Source organism: Dothidotthia symphoricarpi (genome assembly GCF_010015815.1).
Source record: "Dothidotthia symphoricarpi CBS 119687 unplaced genomic scaffold P153scaffold_1, whole genome shotgun sequence".
In the NCBI taxonomy this organism is placed as follows: domain Eukaryota; kingdom Fungi; phylum Ascomycota; class Dothideomycetes; order Pleosporales; family Dothidotthiaceae; genus Dothidotthia; species Dothidotthia symphoricarpi.
Window position 1 is genome coordinate 1,119,194 of NW_022985008.1, and position 18,946 is coordinate 1,138,139.

The 18,946-nt window shown below is 52.5% G+C and overlaps 5 protein-coding genes across 5 annotated transcripts; 1 reads left to right on the forward strand and 4 right to left on the reverse strand.

Annotated features, from left to right (window-relative positions):
• Positions 1-86: 86 nt before the first annotated feature.
• P153DRAFT_329420 (uncharacterized protein) lies at positions 87-1,770 on the reverse strand (the record flags this gene model as incomplete). Its single annotated transcript, XM_033665389.1, has 2 exons — positions 87-1,186; positions 1,298-1,770. The coding sequence occupies 2 exons, from the start codon at positions 1,768-1,770 to the stop codon at positions 490-492; spliced, it is 1,170 nt and encodes a 389-aa protein (XP_033529147.1). The 3' UTR covers positions 87-489.
• A 4,073-nt stretch (positions 1,771-5,843) lies between these two features.
• Positions 5,844-8,540, forward strand: P153DRAFT_392078 (uncharacterized protein; the record flags this gene model as incomplete). The annotated part of the gene is made up of 2 exons (XM_033671122.1): positions 5,844-8,326; positions 8,390-8,540. The coding sequence occupies 2 exons, from the start codon at positions 5,844-5,846 to the stop codon at positions 8,538-8,540; spliced, it is 2,634 nt and encodes an 877-aa protein (XP_033529148.1).
• Positions 8,541-8,694: 154 nt separating this feature from the next.
• On the reverse strand, positions 8,695-9,767 carry P153DRAFT_362497 (uncharacterized protein). The gene is made up of 2 exons (XM_033667148.1): positions 9,376-9,767; positions 8,695-9,271 (listed from the first exon to the last, which is right to left on the reverse strand). Exons 1-2 carry the CDS (start codon positions 9,562-9,564, stop codon positions 9,161-9,163), a joined length of 300 nt encoding a protein of 99 aa, XP_033529149.1. The 5' UTR covers positions 9,565-9,767; the 3' UTR covers positions 8,695-9,160.
• Positions 9,768-9,901: 134 nt separating this feature from the next.
• On the reverse strand, positions 9,902-17,775 carry P153DRAFT_305470 (uncharacterized protein). The gene is made up of 5 exons (XM_033664601.1): positions 17,147-17,775; positions 16,897-17,067; positions 16,741-16,835; positions 11,823-16,684; positions 9,902-11,772 (listed from the first exon to the last, which is right to left on the reverse strand). Exons 1-5 carry the CDS (start codon positions 17,342-17,344, stop codon positions 10,238-10,240), a joined length of 6,861 nt encoding a protein of 2,286 aa, XP_033529150.1. The 5' UTR covers positions 17,345-17,775; the 3' UTR covers positions 9,902-10,237.
• Positions 17,776-18,092: 317 nt separating this feature from the next.
• Positions 18,093-18,909, reverse strand: P153DRAFT_402553 (uncharacterized protein; the record flags this gene model as incomplete). The annotated part of the gene is made up of 1 exon (XM_033671970.1): positions 18,093-18,909. A coding segment is annotated over one exon (473 nt), but the record flags the coding sequence as incomplete, so codon positions are not given.
• Between the last annotated feature and the right edge of the window lie 37 nt (positions 18,910-18,946).

The window sequence follows — 18,946 nt, forward strand, 5'->3', positions numbered from 1 at the left end:
AGCCCGCCCCACCTCGGATCAACGTCGGACCGTCGACTTGGTCATCCCAGCACCGCTGGTCGTCTGTACACAATCACTTACTCATCTCTCAACCCAGGGAACAAGAGACCACCGCATTGACAGGAACTTGGTCGTCGATTCGATACGGCTACTACAATCGTTAAAAACTTTTTGTCGTCTGCCTGGCCCAACTGCCAGCTGCAGTTTACTGAGACCCAGATCTAGCCAGCCAACCAAGAAGTCTGAACAACGGTTCTACTACCGCCTATCCATTACATCAGCGCTTGGAAAGACAAAAGTCCTTTGGAGCTCGCACCTCATCACATCACCATTGCATCGGATAATTGACCACTATGAACGTTCAGCTTCTCTATTTTGACCTATATAACGAACGTGTTCCTATCTGATCTGCCAACACCAATTATCAAAACTTAGCAACAACCAAGGCTTCATAAAGTGCGCTTATTGACAACATAGGCTGCTCCTCGACTATTTTGCCGGTGCGCCACCTTGAAACGACTCCCCTGCGAGGAAACGCTGCGCGATATCATAAACCGTCTGAGACCTGATATGCAGTTGGATTCCATGTCCCACACGATCGACACTCTTCCAGTTGTATTGCGCTTTAGGGAACAAGGTCCCCGTCTCCTGCAACAACGATCCGCATCCGGCTGGCCCTATAACGGGGCTTCCTGGTCCACAGTACGCCTGGTCCTGCTCACCTGTGAGCACTAGCACACGACCCGTGTATTCGGGCGCACTGTAATACAGAGCGTAGAGCGTCACAAACTGCCCAATGGTCACGACGTCCTTGCGCTGGAAGAACAATTGTGCGAGAGTGTCGTCGAAGTCGACCTGAGCCTTGGACCCAAAAAACGAATTGGTGCGACCAGTCTGGCTAGAACTTGTCAGGTAGCCGGCAGGCAGGCTACCAAAGCGTGCAGGGTCTACGAGCGCGGCCGGCAACGGGAGCACGAGACTGATGCCGAGGAAGTCCTGTTGAACGTTCTTGGAATATCCTGTGAGGACGTACTCATCGTAAGCCGTTGGGTCTGCACCTGCGGTACCTGTTCCCATGTTGGAACCATACGAGTTGCCAATGTAGATGAGAAAATTGTACGCCCGCGGCAACTGCCCGGTGGTGCCGGCACGAACTTGTCTTGCGAGACTGTTGTAAAGAGCAATTCTACGAAGAAGAATAGAGGTTAGTTAATGGTTCACGATGGTCACAAGATAACGAGGTCGGCGATGATGCCCAAGGAGAAGGATAAGGGCCGGGGGTGTGCGCAACACTTACTCATATGGAGCTTGTACCACCAGAATAGGATCCGGATGCGCTGAACGGCCAGTGCCCAGACGATCCATTGCAAGCGTAGGATATCCCTTGTTGTTCATGTATCGAACCCATGAGTATCGCTCTGGTTGATATTCAGGGAAGTCGGTGCCAACGCCTCCCTCCGCATCCCAACCGTCGCGGTTGGCGGTGATACTGCCAAACAACATCTGGAGCTTTTGGTTGTTGGCGTTGATCACGCTAGGCTTGCAGAAGGTGCCGGCCAAAGTCTGGGTGCCCGAGACTTCGAAGAGTGTCGCATTGTTGAAAGCGTTGACTAGGCCATCGAGAGTGCCGAGTGGAATGCTGGCAGAAATGTTTCGGTTCTGAGCGGTGCCGGAAACGGTGAACACTACGGCCGTGCAATTGCTGCTGGTTACTTGTGCCACAGCAGTACTGCAGGAAAGCAGGAAGGTAGACCAGAAGATGTTCTTCATGATGAGTAGACTTGGTAGCGCTGTGAAACAAAGACAGTCTGATATCCAAGAAAACTGACTGACCTACAAGGTATTATTTATATTCCACTCGACTTCAAAAGGCATCATGGTCAATCGAGTAGGTAGGCGCCGATCAACCATCTGCACAAGGTGTTCACACCCCTCGCTTCCGCAATGACCGTTAAAGTTCTACTGACGATGTCCTCCCATGAACGAAATACTAGTTTATTGACGGATCTCTCCATACAACACCTGTTCGTGCATACTCTGCATGGGTATCTTTCGCTTGCGGCCCGTTCCTAGGAGAGCAGTATACTGCATGTCGGCAATTGTACAATCATCAACTAGTGCTGGAGATGATAGCAGAAAGCGTGGAAATGACATCATCCAGCGAATCGTAGGCTTAACATGGTTACTTAGTCCTTAAGATATATAAACCTCAAAAAAAGAACTCACCATCAAAGATCAGCCTGATGGCTGCGATGTTATGACTTGAGGTAGATCTTCAAAATTGAGTTTTCCATCAGAAAACGCACCTTAGGTTTACAATGAGTATCCCAGTCCCTATGAAACGTGCGCCTTCATTGGTTACAGATCCCTGTTTGCGACACATATATCCTAATCAAGTCATTGGTGGTCGAGTATGTGACAGGCGCCATAGAGTACATGGAGTACGTACGTTAAATGCGTCCAAGCTCTACTAACCGAGGCCATCTGATTCCAAAATGCTGGCCAATTACTGTGCCTGATGTGCCTACACCTTCCTGTACGAAAGGTTCGCAAAACGAGGTCATGGGTCTCAATCAGGCTAGGCATTTCAGAATCGAAGACGGAAGCAGGTTTTCGGAGAAGGCTAGAGGAACACATCTCAGGGGAATTTGTAGATCGAATGCTTAACCGAGATAATTTTCGATAGTGTGCAGCCGATCGTGCATGTCAATCATCATGGGGAAAAAGAAAAAGCATGGTACATGGGGAGGTAAAGCCAGAATTAGACTTCATGCTCAGGTCAGACTTCATTGGTGTTTTATGGCCGTGCGAGAGAACAGGGGATATCTGCCGAGGAGAGACCCGAGTTCTGCGCCCAATCTGACTTGTTTCATCCAAGTCAATTTGTTGGAGAGAAAACACCAGGCTCACTTAATCGCCAAAACTCATTCCGGGGCTTATGAGGTCTGCATTTGTCTTGGAAAGAGCGATGTTGTATCGGTATAGGGTACCAATACGATAAACCCACTTCAATTGCTCTTGACTACAACATGTGTGAGCTGAGTATACCCTGAGCACATCTCGCCAAAGCCTGGAAAGACAGGGTTACCCGAATGGCCCCTAGTCGATGACAAGTGGAAAGCTCCGATTCCAGCTCCGGACACTTCAAGTTGAAAGACACGGGTAGCCACTTCCAAAATCTAAGTAGCGTAGTGCTGTATTTTGTGGCTTCGGAAACTTCTTCGAGAGGCGTACATTGTCTGACGATATAGACAGACGCGATCACATCTACGGCTTACATGGCTTATGCACACTCACATGGATCATTCACGGGATGAATGTCGGAGACAACTCGACATCGATACGAAAACTCAGGTCGTTCCGAAGCCTCATACCGGTTACAAGTAGTTAATCTACTATGTACAGACGCCGATGTTCTATTGGCGGCCATCTGAGAAGGCGTTTATAATCTGGCAAATCGTACGACACATCTAAAATCTATTCGTGAATTGTTTGCAAGCATGTACGCCTCAGAGGACCGATGTAGTAAGCAAACATTGGAGTGTAATGATCAGTTCAGATGTCCAAAGCAAATCTGGACTTCTAACGGAACAGTAGAGACTCCAACTGCCTGCTCTATATGTGAATCATTACTCGAAAGATGTATATCGATCCAAACAGATTTTCAAAGAAGATAAGAAACTTATGCAGATTTCACTAACCGAGGACAAGATACAATCTTGAATCACCACAGTGGCGATCTTCTGACAGCTCCATTGACAATTGACGAATCATTCACTCCGGGCTTGTCCTACACGATGTTCTTCTTGATTGGACTCTCACAACATATATCCATAGCCATGATTCAATCTAATGATCAACAAATGTACCTAGGACAGAGTTAGTAACAGTGGCTTTATCTGAGTGCAGGACAAAAACGATCAAATTAAAGTATGCATATGCATGCAACCATGAGGCACTATCACTTGATCCGGCCTTCGATATCTGAACCATCGCCACCATGTCCGATGTTCTCCATAGAACGAAAATCCTACATAACCACATTCTTGATTGAACTTAGCCGCATTCAAGCTGCGTAGTATAAGCATATCCATGCTCGAGCCACTTGTATCTTGCCACACCACTTCACTCAAGTTGTTCAGACGACTTTCGCAATTCAACTTGTACGCAACTGTGTGTCTACTACAGGCAAGCTCTCGCCAGTCCCACGTTCACACAGTGTTAGAGACGTGTAATTGGAGGCGACATCGATTGAGAACATGGATATCAGACGTTTGTTATGATTGAATCTACTTATCGGAAAGTTTTAGCGTACCAACAAGCTCGCGACCGATTTTAGGGTTGGTCAAGACAGTAAGGTATGATTGTTGGACAGCTGACTTATTCATGGCCGTCTGGTTGTTGAGAATACAGTGTCCCCCTCTTTCTCCATAGCTTTTCCCTTGAAAGCTCCAGGATAGTGTATGTTTACAGCAGTTATCGTATATCACGGTTCCCACATCGTCTTCGGGTTATGTCTCCAGATATCCCCTCCCCTCCCCCTTCGACGATCTAGATACCTAGGATAGCGTATCTCTATCCTTTCAGTTATGCCATATCTACAATTGCTATCTCTTCCGCAATCGGCATTTAACAGTCGTGACGTCGTGACTCAACCCTACGTCGCGCATATTCGTGGCACCGATCCACGTGTGGATAATGAATCACCCTACGGAGCATGGTAGAGTATTCTAGACTGGGGAAAAACAGTTCATCGTGCGTCGTCGATCCGAAGTGTGTGGTTCAAAATAGGAGCGAAGTCTGATATTCTAGGATCATGCAGGGGTAATCGACTTCCACCGTGAACCACTGTTCTTTGATGCGCGGTCGAAAGATGGCGAGGAGCGAAATCCGGCGACGGGCTGAAAGGCATAGGAGTAATGTAGGTTTACTATGTTCCGTTAGTTCTGTGGTTCTTGACCTGCGATGCTTCGAAGACTGTTTTGAGCAGGTTCAACGCAGTAAAGCCGAGCTCCGAATTCATGGACTAAATCCGATTCCCTGATGTTGGCGATTTCTCAGCGTTGCTGCGAGGTCGTTTTTCGACGAGTTGTCGTAACATTCCAAAAGCGAGAACCAACAAGAGCAATACGTCCAGCCTCATTCGGCGTAGACCGAGATATCTCCGCATAGAATGTACGCTAGTATTGCGCTAAATCTCCAGGCGAGAACTAACTACGGACTTCTTCATCTGCAACTCCAGCCACTACCGTTAGTTGTAGCTTCCGCTTACAGCTCAACTTGGTGGCTCGACCTGTCGACCTTGAATGCTGCGATGGCTTGTAAATCGAGATTACGTATATCGCACTCTCACATGCCTCGACTGGACAAACACCTTCCCCGCTCAGAACCACAAAATCAGTGAGCTGAGTCCCCACTATAATTGCTAAAAACTTACATCAACACAATTTTGTCGTTAGCATACCGTTCCATCTACTCCTACAACCAGTCGATCCTATCAAACTAGCTTTATTTACATGCGTGATAACGTAAGTGAATGGGCCGTAGTCCGACAATCAAACCACAATTGTCATTCATAACTCTTGGAACAAGGCTTTCTACATTCAACCCCTCTATCCAAAGATGAAGCTCCAATCAATATGCCCATATCGCTGCAGTTTAACGGTATGTCTCTTGTGTCTTATCGTCATGACTTTTCAGCTCGCCGATCCAGGAATTGTGATGGTCTTTGCTAGCTATCCAACACAAGGAGGCTGCAATACTTATACTGAGGCCTGGTCTCCCTTGACTCTCAATTCAACTCACTTCCATCACTTTCAAAGAGGTGTCAAGTTGTCGCCATCATGTCTTGTTCGCTGGTGGCCACCGGCCTGCCCTCCGCCGTTGGAGGCGAAACGCCGACTTTCAGCTATGCTCGAACGGGTCACAGCGACGACTACTTTGGGATTGCCGTGACCTACCTGCAAGGAACCAACACGTGCTACAGCACTCAACCACCATGGACCCCAGTCATTGTGAACACAGGGGCTTCGTTTACGCAGCCCTGCACGTTCGAATACATCGAGACTGCCACGCCCAGGTATACCGGCATCTACTGTTACAGCGTGTCGGTAACCAATATTCCTGACGGTCAACTCACAATATCCTACTCGGGTTACAGTGGACCTGCGGCCAGCACGCCAGCTCTCTTCTTTGCTCAGTTTGGACCGTCGCCAGCCCCAACCACAGCCACAGTCACTGTTCCACCAATGACCTCAGGTGCCTCCTCAGCCAGCACCACCTCAATGGCATCCTCTTCATCTACCACACAGGGCATCCCGACTTTTACTTCATTCGGCAACACTACAATGTCATCGTCACCTTCTACTACATTGGGAACCTCAACCAGTACTTCCACCAGTACTCCAGTCAGCAGTTCGTCAACCGGTAGTTCAAGCAGCTCAAGCATCAGTTCAAGCAGCTCAAGTAGCAGTTCCAGCAGCAGCTCCAGCAGTAGCTCTAGCAGCAGCACTTCAAGCAGTACTTCAAGCAGCACTCCAAGCAGCAGTTCAACCAGCAGCTCGACTAGGACCTCGACCAGCACCACCGCAACAACGTCAACCTCAACCTCAACCGCCATGGCTAAACGCTCCATAGCTAAACGTGCTGTAACCACTACGATCTCAGTTCCTTACACAACAGTTACGCACACGGATACTGTCATCGTCACCAACTCAGTAACCTCAACCAGCACAGTTAGCAGTTGCAGCAGTAGTTATGTTCCCACATCTCAACCTCCGTATGCTAGCTCGTCGCAGCCTCCATACATTGGCTCATCCCAGCCTCCGTATATTGGTTCATCCCAGCCTCCGTACATGGGTTCATCTCAGCCTCCGTACATGAGTTCATCTCAGCCTCCATACGTTGGCTCGTCCCAGCCTCCGTATGTTGGCTCGTCCCAGCCTCCGTATGTTGGCTCGTCCCAGCCTCCGTATGTTGGCTCGTCTCAGCCTCCGTATGTTGGCTCGTCCCAGCCTCCGTATGTTGGCTCGTCCCAGCCTCCGTACGTTGTTCCATCCCAACCCACATACGTTGGCCCATCCCAGCCTACTTATTCGGGCCCATCTCAGCCTACATACGTTACCCCGTCTCAGCCTCCTTATGCAGGCCCATCTCAACCTCCAGATGCAGGCCCGTCTCAGCCCCCATACGACGGCTCGTCCAAGAGTGGTTACGAAGGTTCTTCCAAACCCACATATGGAGGTCCATCTGAGCCCCCATATGTAAAGCCATCTAAGCCCTCATATGAAGACTCCCCTCAACCATCATATGCAGGTCCATCCAAGAGTGCCCATGCAGAGCCTTCCCAACCCCCATATGCCGAGCCATCTCAGCCATCATATGCCGGCCCGTCGAAGAGTGATTACGCAGAACCATCTCAGCCGTCGTATGCAGGCCCACCAAAAAGTGGTCGTGGGTATCCTGCTCAACCTACATATGCAGGCCCTTCGCCTACATATGAAGGTCCATCAAAGAGCGATTACGCCGGCCCCCCCAAGAGCAGTCATCAAAGCTCTTCCAAGAGTGACTACGAAGGTCCATCCAAGAGTGACTACGAAGGTCCATCAAAGAGTGACTACGAGGGCCCATCCAAGAGTGATCACCCAGGCCCATCGATGAGTGATTACCCCGGTCCATCGATGAGCGATTACCCCGGCCCATCGATGAGCAGTTACCCCGGCCCATCGATGAGCAGTTACCCTGGCCCATCCAAGAGCGACCACGCAAGCCCCTCCAAGAGTGAATACGCCGGTTCTTCTAAGAATGATTACGAAGGCCCATCCCAGAGCAGCTACCCCGGTCCCTCCAAGAGTGAGTACGCTGGCCCATCCAAGAGTGGTTACGAAAGCTCATCCAAGAGCGGTTACGAAAGCTCATCCAAGAGCGACTACCCAAGTCGCCCCAAGAGCGACTACCCCAGCCCCTCCAAGAGCGAATACGCAGGCCCCTCGAAGCCCACATACGCCGGTCCGGAGCCCACTCATGCCGAGCCGTCCCAACCCCCCTACGAAGGCCCGCCCAAGAGTGAGTACGAAAAGATGACAGTATACCCCAAGGTGAAGCTGCACCGCAAGCGTGTCGTCCGCGTCACAAAGCACCACCAGATCCAGAAGCGAGCAAACGCCGCCAACCCTGATTTCACCTACACCCAGGACATCGTCACCTCCACAGTCACCGCCGATCCGGCTTCTACGACGACGACTGAGGTCACGCTTCCTGCTTCCACGACTACAACTGAGATCACGCTTCCTGCTTCTACGACTACAGCTGAGGTCACAGTTACAGTGTATGTGACTTCCCTTGAACCCCCTCCCTCCTGCTATCCTTCTGTGCTGACTTGATACCCTAGTACCGCTACGCCTACCGACACTGGAACGAGCACTGTGACGGCGTCGTACATCGCCACGGTATCGGCTACTGACACCATCACATCGACGACTACCATCGTGGACCAGGCCACCATCACCACGTGCCCTACGATGATGATGACTCAGTTCTAGGCATGCAATCTTCTGCTACAAACACTCGCGCACTATGAACGCGATGCGTTGCAAACGGTAAACAACACGGCTTAACGGTAATCAGTCCAGGACTTTACATATCCTATCGCAATATGCTTCGGGGGAAATCTGGCGTCGCCTTTCTCGGCTCTCACGATGCCAATCCACTCTCTCAACACATCCTCCGTAGTGATAGATTTAGATAGTAAGGACCTCTAATATAATCATTCCATCATAACTCTCTCGTTACTCCTCATACGATTGTTTGTGCTGTGCTATGATGTGTGGAGCCCATATCTGCCTCATCTTTGAGTTTTGTACATAAAACAACTTTCAGAACCGCGCATGTTTGAATATGTAGCTGGTCGCACATACTCCGGTCAATCGACTTCTTCCCCACACACACAAGTCCACCTATCAACCCACACAAAAAATCCACATCTCACCCCGGATCAATGCGCAAAAAGACAACTTGCAGAAACAAGGCCTGCACCCAGCCAAACCATGAATCAGAAAAATTGACCTTACATTCCCACACACCCTCCATATCCACACACACACAAACTACTACTCATCCATACTCTCAATCCCCGGCAACCCGCCTTCATCACGCCAACCACCTAACCATCCATCTCCTCCAAGCGCCTCAAATCCATATCCTGCGCCAGCAGCGGAATAACATACGGATCGAACGTCTTCCAGTACGGGTTCTCGAGGTGGTATTTCTGCGACTACAACAACCACCACATCAGTCAGTATATCTCTCCCACGCACCTTAAACGCAAAAAAAACCCCCCAAAAAAACAAGAGTAGAACGGGAGGAGGATGGACTAACACTCTCCTGCAAGTACCGCTCAACAATGCAGAATTTCCTCGGCTCCGCGACGTCCTGCATGACGAACCAGGATAGCGTCTCCGTGTCTTTGCTGTACACGCCGCTTGCTTCGATGAGCTTGGCTTTGAGCTTTGAGATGCATTCTGCGTCGTCTTTGGCGAGCATGTGCACGACGATTGTGTAGACCATTTTGGCTGGTGTTATCTCGATAGATAGATAGATAGATGGATAGATAGATAGACAGGTTACTTCAGTTGTGGTGCGGTGTGCGTGGGTTGTTGTTGTTCTGTGCAAAAAGGGAGAGAGAGTGGGACTTTTTATTTTACTCGCTCCCTCACGATATGTGGAGAAGGGGTGATGATTTTTTTTCTCCTTGCCAGGTCATGGTTCGGTGACGTGATGTTGTGAGGCTAGTTATGCACCCCGCAAAATATCCGTCCACGTCGGCGGTTGTGAGAGCCCACATAAATTCTTGGAAGGTCCGAACGCGGGAGGATGCTCGGAGGTAAGTTTTGTTCGCTGTTTTGTTCACTGTTTTGAAAAACTCTTTTCGACAACGAAATTTGTAGACATTTTGTCAAGATGCGTATGTGTAAGGAGCAAGTCAATTCGAACCACGCCAAAAATTGGTTGAACAATTTCAGATACATTCCACAAGGCGATGGATAAGTGCCTCCCAACACCTCCACCTCCTTTGCACAGGGATATATCTAATCTCACTTCCGGATGCCAAACACACACACACCCAAAAGCAACAGGAACGCTAAGTACAACACTCGCCGCCATCCCAAAACACCCCCCCAAAATGCCAAGATTCACACGAAGCGAGAAAACCTAATATACACTATTCCAAGGGGCTGTCCTACGATCGGCTCAACATCTTGATGACCTCTTCCTTCTCTGCTGTTGGTAGCGTGCTGAGCAGCGCGACAACACCCTTGAGACCGCCTTCACGATCCTTGCGCATCAGTTGCGCGACCTCAAGCGCAATGCCTTCGCTTCGCAGCTTTTCGACGCGCTCGTGGACAGTCTTTCGGTTCTCCTCGTACCAGGTTGCAACACTCATGTCGTCGGTCTCGAACTGGGGAATGTTGCACCAAGCTTGAAGCATCTCGAGGCCACGGGCGCGTGTGACAGCGTCGGCCTTGGGCTGGTCTTGCGATGGCGCGGCGGCAGCGGCAAGCTTCTTCAGGATGTACTCCTCGTTGAGACGGCGGCGAAGACGCCAGTAGAAGAAGCGGCGCGCGTTCTGCCATCGCAGAGCTTGGCGGATAACACCCTTGGCCATCATACGGCCGGAACGATCGTGAAGGTCAGCGAACTGGATGGCGATCTGGCTGTAGACAGGCAGCAGTAACTGTTCGCGCTCGGTCATCTCAGCCTTGATTTTCTGGAGCTGATCTTGTGGTGTCGAGGGGTTGTTCAGCTTGCTCTTGAGAGCAGCATATGTGGGGTCGTTGCGTGCCATGGTCTCGAGTTGCTTCTCCTTGCGGAACTTGATGCCGACAATGCCTTCGGGCTCGAGAACACCACCGCGCGAGTCCTCGTCAGCGTACATCTCCATGAATTGAGGGTTGATGGTAGGATCGACGACGACCCAGGAGCCACCACGGAGTTCACCGTATGGCGGAATGTACACAAAGATAGGCTGCTCGAACTTGACAAGAGCATCCACAATGTACGAACCGTACTTGAGGACCTCGTTGTACATGTCGCGCTGACCACCAGAGAAACCACGCCAGTTGGCGAGGATCATCAGCGGCAGCTGCTCACCGTTGTTGAAGTCCTTGATGGCCTGGGCCGTCTTGAATGCGGAGTTAGGGTACCAGACACCACCAGCCTCAGATGTGACTTGCTCGACGGAGTCAGGGTTGGCGGGATCAGCAGGCGTGACGTTCTCAACTGAGCGAGTCTCGACGCCAATGACACCCACAGGGATACCACCAAGGCGAGCTCGTCCAACAACAACGGTCTTTGCCCAGCCACCAAGCGTTTCCTCGAAGGAGCCCTTGTCGAAGAGACCAGACTGGAAGCCATCCTCGTCGTCCTTCCCGGCGATGAGGTGCCTGACATCGTAGGCAGCCTTTCCAGGTGGGTAGTACGTAACATCGCGGTCCCAGTCATCAGATGTTGGCGAGATAGGAACAGGGTTGCCCTTCTTGTCAGGCACAAACGACATCCACTTAACGATCTTGGAAACACCTTCGAAGTCATCCTCGGCGGTCTGATGCGAAACACCATTCCTGTACATGATCTGGGTTCCACCGAGCTGGAGGTTGGATGTGTACACTTCACGACCGAGCAGCTTGTTGATAGCCTGGGCACCCGTGAGGATGATCGGCTGGCCCTCGATCTGGATAGCACGCTGACCAAGACGGACAAGGTAGGCACCGATACCTGTATACGGTTAGTGGTAGAACTTATCATAAAGTAAGGTTTTAACATACCAACTGAGCGGCAAGTTACCAACGTGATGGTGAAGATGTCCTCGTAAGCTCTTGATGTCTCACCAGCGATCAGACCAGAGCCCCGGAGCGACTCAACACCAAGTCCATCCTCTGCACCAATGACGGTGGTGATCTTGTGTCGCGTCTGACCATCAACATCGACCTTCTCGCAGATGACATCATTACGCTTTCCGTCCACGAAGTGCGCATACTTCTCTGGGGTCAGGTAGAGGTAGTCGAAGCCCGCCTCAGGCTTGCCCTCATCCTTCCAAGCAACGGAGAAGTGAGGAATGAGCTCCTCAGCGAGACCAATACGAGCTCCAGAGTTGGCAGAAAGGTAGATTCGTGGGATGCCGAGCTTACGTGCAAGCTCTGAGCACTTGTGGAAGAAATTGTCTTCCTGGGGACCGAACGAACCGATCTTGTAGGTGATGTCGTTGGCGATGATGATGAAGCGACGGCCACGAGGGTACTCAGGAGTCTTCGCAGTAACGATCCAACCGACCATACCGATGGAGTTGTTACCAGGATCACGGTTGACCTCAGCCAGGTTGTCAGTGTCGTCAAGCACCAGCTCAAAGTGCTCAACGCACTCTCCCTTCGCTGGCTGCTTGTCGCGGAGGTAAGGGTGCTTGGCAATAGCCGCCGACCAGCTGTTCTCGGTCGCTTGCCGGAAGAGCTCGGGAAAGTCGTAGACATACTGAGTTCCCATAAGATGAGCCTTGTACCTCTTTGGCTGAAGAGCTCCCTTGGTCGGGTAAGGCGTTGTCACGGGCTGGAGATGAAGCGCGCCAATCTTGGTTGTTCCGCCGATGCTGTGGAAGAGCCACTTGCCAGCCTTCTCAGACTTGCGCTCCGCATACATCTCAACTTGAATGACGTATCCAGAGGTGTTGGTGATGATGACGCGCAGAGGGTAAGGAATGCCAGTCGCAGGATCGGTCACAATGATGCGGATCTCAGCGCCGGTGACACGAAGGCGCCAGAGTCGTCGACCAAAGCGTTCCAAAAAGCCGCCGATGGCCTCCTCAACCTCAGCGGGGTTGAGAGGGAACACGTGAGAGAAGTTGATGAAGATGTGGTTCATGTCAGCTTGAGAAGTGCCAACAATCTCCAAGGCATCCAGAATGTCAGTCATCAACCGATCAGTCTCAGAGACCATGTACTCTGCAGTAGGGATCTCCTCACGAAGGCGTCCAGATCGAACAACAGCCCTAAGGAAGTAGCGCTTATCGCTTTCAGCACCCTTGCCAACAGCCTCGTAGATATGGATGTTGCGGTTCTCGGTGAACACGGGCTTGATGTTGAACTTTGACAAACGCCCAAGCTCAAGCTGGAAAGCAAGAGCAGGCTCGACGTGACGAATACTGTCATCTTCTTCATACTCTGGGCCACGGAAGGTGTAGTAGCCAGGGTAAGTTCCATCCCTATGACCGCAGATGAAAGTGAGGCGGCGAATGCGGTGAGAAAGCAACTCCTCCTTGTACTCTTCGACGAGAGGAAGAATGCGTTCCAAGATCTCCTTGTCATCAACGCCCTCGATATCACGGACAGCGACGTTCAGCACACCGGTAAGCTCGTCTGTACCCCTGTTGGGAAGAACACCGGAAGTCGGAGTACGCTTCAAAGCCATGCTTTGCTTCAAAGTGATACCACCCTTCTTCGAGTCACCGGAATTCGTGAAGATGTCAAGAGCCTTCGCAATCGACTCATCGGCATCGTCAAGATACTCAACAGGAACGACGACACCTTTCCTAGAGGGTTCGCCCTCGAAGCGAGCATTCCAAGCGCTCAAGTCGCTCATGGATTGGATGCGAGGTGGTCGCTCGAATCCGGGGGTCATCGGGGTACCAGGCTCGGAAGGCTCTACGGCAAGACCGTACTCTGCTTCACCAACCTTACGAAGGACGAAATCCCAAGAAAGAAGGCAGAGTTGTTCACCCTCGTTGTGGTATTGGATGTCCTGGAGCTGGTACGCACGGTACGCGCGACGAGTGTACACTTCCAACGCAGCAAGAGAGACCCACGGGTCCTGGTGGACGAAGAACTGCGTCAGGACGTCGAAGACAGTGTATCTCGAGTCAACGACCTCCTTGATGACCTCGAAATTGGGCTCACGGTGGTCCCAACCACTCTCACCATAGCGTGATTCAACAACTGCCGATCGCAAAATGTGCTCCATCTGTGTGGTACGTTCCTCGAGAGAGGGCATAGCACACTGGATGAGAACCTCACGAGCCTTGAGTGACACCTTGGCAGTCTGTCTGGACTCAAGCTCAGTGAGCTTCTTGAGAGTACCCTTGAAGTACTTGGCAATGTTTCCAACGCCAGGCTTGTTCGGTCGGTAGAGGTCGAGAATGGCAATAACGAGGTTGTTCTTTGCGCTAACCCTAGTGTGGGAAAGAACAGTGTGGACAACACTTTCGATGTTGTCGCGGTTCTCGTCACGAAGCTTGAGGATAATCTCTTCATCACGAGATGTGCGGCCGGAGAAGAGCGACTCGGTAGCCCAGTACATCTCCAAGAACTGAATCACGACCGTGTATTCATGTGCCTTGAGTCCCTCAGAGTAGCGGGCGATGACATCTGTGAGGGGGGCTAGCCCAGACCTCAGAAGATCAGCATCGCCCTTGGCCACATTCTCATCGATGAACTTCTGGAAAGCCTTGTTGAGCTGCTTGCTGGGGAACTCGAGAGTGCGGCTATGTGCCTTCTCGACGGTCTGAGACAATATGGTGTCGAGCTTCTGTGGCATACGCGCGTGGAGAGCAGATGCCTGGGCATTCCACTCGCCGTATGGCAGCTCTGGGTCCCGGAGAACATCGACAAGTTCTTTGAGGGTGGTCTGCATAATGACCTGATTGTCGAAACCTTGGAGGATGTTTTGGAGGACTCCAAAGAGGTATGCGAATCGCTGCGGTGGTTTGGCACCCATGACCTGCGGCGATCCAAGGGCGGGGAGAAGACCCAAGAAGTTTTGAGCCGACTTGACCTTGGACGGGTCGTCAAGAGCCAGAACACCGATAATGTCACCAGCCTCGAGCGTGGCTCCCGGCTGCTTGATCAGATTGACGATACCGGCTTCCTGGGCGATCAAAGGCATGTACATCTTCATGACCTCGACTTCAGCGTAGGCCTGACCCTTGGAAACATGGTCGCCATTTTCCACGATAAACTTGACAAGCTTACCAGGAGAGGGAGTACGAAGCTGGGTGGGGTCGTTTTCTTGCTCGAGGAGGCAGGTCTTACCATCGACAGAGAGACGAGTGGCACCAACCTCCTCCTTCCAGTAGACGTTGTGGGACTTTCCGCTCAGCAAAATCAAGAGACCACCGTCGGCAAGCGCTCGAATACCGACGGAGCACTTCGAACCGTTGATGAAGAGCGTGTACGTGTCAATCGTGGACCTTGTCGCAGTAAACTTATACCGGTAACCTTCGTAGATGAAGTCGATAGGGAACACAGTCTTGAGGAGGTCTTTGGAGGAGACCTGACCCTTCTCCAAGCTAGTCTTGTACTCGCCAATGCATACATCGCTCGCAGCGTGAGCTTTCGTGACAGCACCGCAGATAACGGCAATCATGGGGTCTGGTCGTTCCGCAGTAAGCTTCTTGGAGATGAGCTCGTCGAGCCAGCCAGTCGTCATGGTGTTGTCTTCGAAAGCAGGTGTTTCAAGCAGCTTGATCAGGTATTCAACAGTCGTTCGGAAATCTCCACGGATGCTCAATTCCTTGAGCGCAACAACCATGTGTTTCCGCGATGCTTGTCGGTTCTCACCGTAAGCGAAGATGTGACCGAACTGGGAGTCGGAGAAGCTGTGGATACCACCAGCAGAACTGACGGAGAAGTAACCCCAGACGTTGGAGCTACTCCTGAAGTTCAGATCGTGGATAGTACCACCCGATGGCTTGAAGCCCTCGTCGGGATCTTCAGAGGTGATACGGCAGGCCGTGCAGTGGCCCTTGGGAGTCGGTCGTCGCTGGTTCTGGATGCTGCCCTCAGTGGAGAAGGAGAAGTCGATCTGTGAGCCGGCGTGCGGGTCGGCGCCGTACAGCAATCGGATGTCGCGGATTCTATGCAATGGCAGACCCATGGCAATCTGGAGCTGGGCAGCAGGCAGATTTACGCCCGTGACCATTTCTGTGGTGGGGTGCTCCACCTGCAGACGGGGATTCAGCTCGAGGAAGTAGAATTTGTCGTCGGAGTGCGAATACAGGTACTCGACAGTACCGGCTGAAACGTATCCAACCAGTCTGCCAAGGGACACTGCAGCCTTCTCCATCTCCTGGAAGGTGTTGGAGGAAGCGACTGTGACGGGCGCCTCCTCGATGATCTTCTGGTGGCGTCGCTGTACCGAACAGTCACGTCCGAACAGGGAGATGTTGTTGCCGTACTGGTCAGCCAGCAGCTGCACCTCGAGATGGCGCGCGCTGCCCGCGAGCTTCATGATGAAGATGGGCGACCCCGGGATTTCCGAGGCAGCTGCCCTGTACAGCGCCTCGAAGCCCTCTTCGCTGTCGACCTTTCGGATGCCCTTGCCACCGCCGCCCTCCGAGGCCTTGACCATGACGGGGAAGCCAATCTTCTTGGCGGCCTCGAGGCCCTCCTGCCACGTCTTGGTGCATCCCTTCTCATAGATGTGGTCCTCGACGGTGACGATGCCCTTGTCGTCGACTATGACCTCCTCGACGCCTGTGCCCGACCACGGGATGCAGGGCACCCTTGCGTGCTGCGCGACGATTGTGGACGAGATCTTGTCGCCGAGCGAGCGCATGGCCGACCCGGGGGGGCCGATGAAGACGATCTTCTTGGGCGAGGCGGCGAGCGATTCGGGGAGCTTTGGGTTTTCCGAGGCGTGGCCCCTAGCAGTGCAAGTCAGCATCTCCCCCTCCACTGTGCCAAACGGCGTGTGACGTACCATCCTGCCCACACGGCGTGGACGTTCATCCGCTCCGCCACATCGACAATCAGCTCGACGTTGGCGTAGTTGTTGTTGTTGGTTCCGCCGGGCACCTGCACACAGCCATTAGCCCCCCCACACATTTCACCGCAGACGCCCGGGCTCAGCACATACCTCGACATACTGGTCGGCCATGCGGATGTATTCGGCATTGGCCTGCAGATCCTCGGGCGTGGCCATGACGGTGAACTGGATGGCCCGCTCATCGCCGAATGTCTCGTACGCCCACTTCCGCACCGAGCGGATCTCCTTGACTGCCGCAATACCGTTGTTCGCAATAAGCACCTGTGCGCCCAATGTCAGCCCACGCCCAGCCATGCACCCCGCCACACGCCCCCCGCCGCCAGAGGGGCAGGCTGCTCACATTTGTAATGACCGTGTGTCCGTCGTGCGCCGTGACAAAGTCCTTCACCTTGCCCGGCGACGCGGCGTTGAGGTGGTTCCCGCCGATGAAGTGCGGAGCCAGGTTGTACTTGGCCGCATACGTGCTCGGGGCGCCGTTGGCAGAGCCATTGGCGCCGTTCTCTGCGCCTCCAGCCATGTCGTTGAGTGCAATTCCCATGCAGGGAGTGGCGTGAGTGGGGGGAGGAAGGAGGGAGCGAGGGGGAGGCTGCAGGAGTGGTGAGGAGTCGGCGAATTTGTGCTGCTAAGAAGCTGGAGCCCGGCCTCTAGTCCCGCTTGCAGATCAGAATACCCCAGATGACGACGATGCCCGCAATTGGCGTTTTTGCACGTTGCGTGACGTGGTCTCAAGCTGCTGCTGCCGATGGGAGGATCGAGCAGAGTATTAGTAGTAGTGTCTTGTAGCTGTGGAGCTGGTATGCAAATTGGCCGAAAAGCAATCTACAGAAAGACGCCGATTGCTGTGCTGGGAGGAGCAACACCAACGACGAGATACACTTCAACGGGAGAGGCGCGCAGGCAATTGCAGCACCGGGTATAATGTGAGGAGAGATGGGAGGGAGAGCAGAGGACGAACAGCTTCGGGTAATGGGGGAGCGTATGTAGTCTATTACATATAATTTTTTGAAGGCGCGGACTACCCAAGCTCTTCCGAGCATTGTTGAGCTGAGGCCCACCGCGTTCCCCCTCCGAATCCCCCCTGTCACGCCGACTCTGTGTGCACGGTAGACGTTCGGAAGCCACACGGAAGCCGAGCGCGTCTTGCTCTCTGCCTCCCTCATCCTCAAGTGCTGCGTCGACAGCTCTCCCACAACATTCACAGCTTGACACGAAGCTCTACACAACTACTCAGCTTCTCTCCCAAAGACGTTGAGCGTTGTTGTGCATGGTGGTGTCCTGGATAGGCCATGTTGGGCTCATTCCGCATTAGTCTACGCTTGCGAGGCCAACGACGAGCCGGAATACACGGCGAGTTACGCGTTGGGCCCTCGCTATCTCCCAGCAGCTGCTGCATCGCCTACAATGCTGGCTATCCAAGACCATCACTGCAGTTCAACACTATCATCACCCTCAACACGCAGTATCTCGCGTTCCTCATCCTTCCGAGTGCAGATGAGGGGCAGATGGGTGCTCGCTGCGAGTCAAGAGCCACGGCCCCTCTCGACGTCAGCAATGACTATCGTGATTCAGAAAAGAAGCTGCAATTGGTATTTGCACCACCGTTTAGAGGGTTAGAGTACCACAGCCTCTACTAAGTATTGACTACCGGGTCTCCTCCTCCCACGTCCACCACTTTCGGACTCCGTGTATCTGCCCAATCAGCGACGAGGACGCCCGCCATCTGTGCATTCTCCATGACAGTGCGTGTGCGATGTGTATGACACCTGTAAATAATCCAGTGCACGTTCAGCATCTTTATTTGCGCAAAGTAAGCGAGACATGAGGCGACACATGCAGTGTTCTGTGACTTGCTCCAGCATGCGTTCCTCACGTCTGCGAAGTGGTAAGCGAGACCAAGCACCTGCATCTCTGTGCTGCTGTAGGGATACCGCAGCAGATAAGCAGCAGATAGCTCGAGCACCCGCGTGAGCTGTGAGCTAGATTCCGAGCTGCATTCCGACCATGAAGGCTTGGACGGTCCGTACCGTTTTCCAGTTGTGACGTGAAAATCGTACGACTTTCCCGTTGACAAGCCCAGGACACTACCGCGTCTGTGTCCGTATTCAACCCCATACGTTCATGCATCCATGAAAACACACAA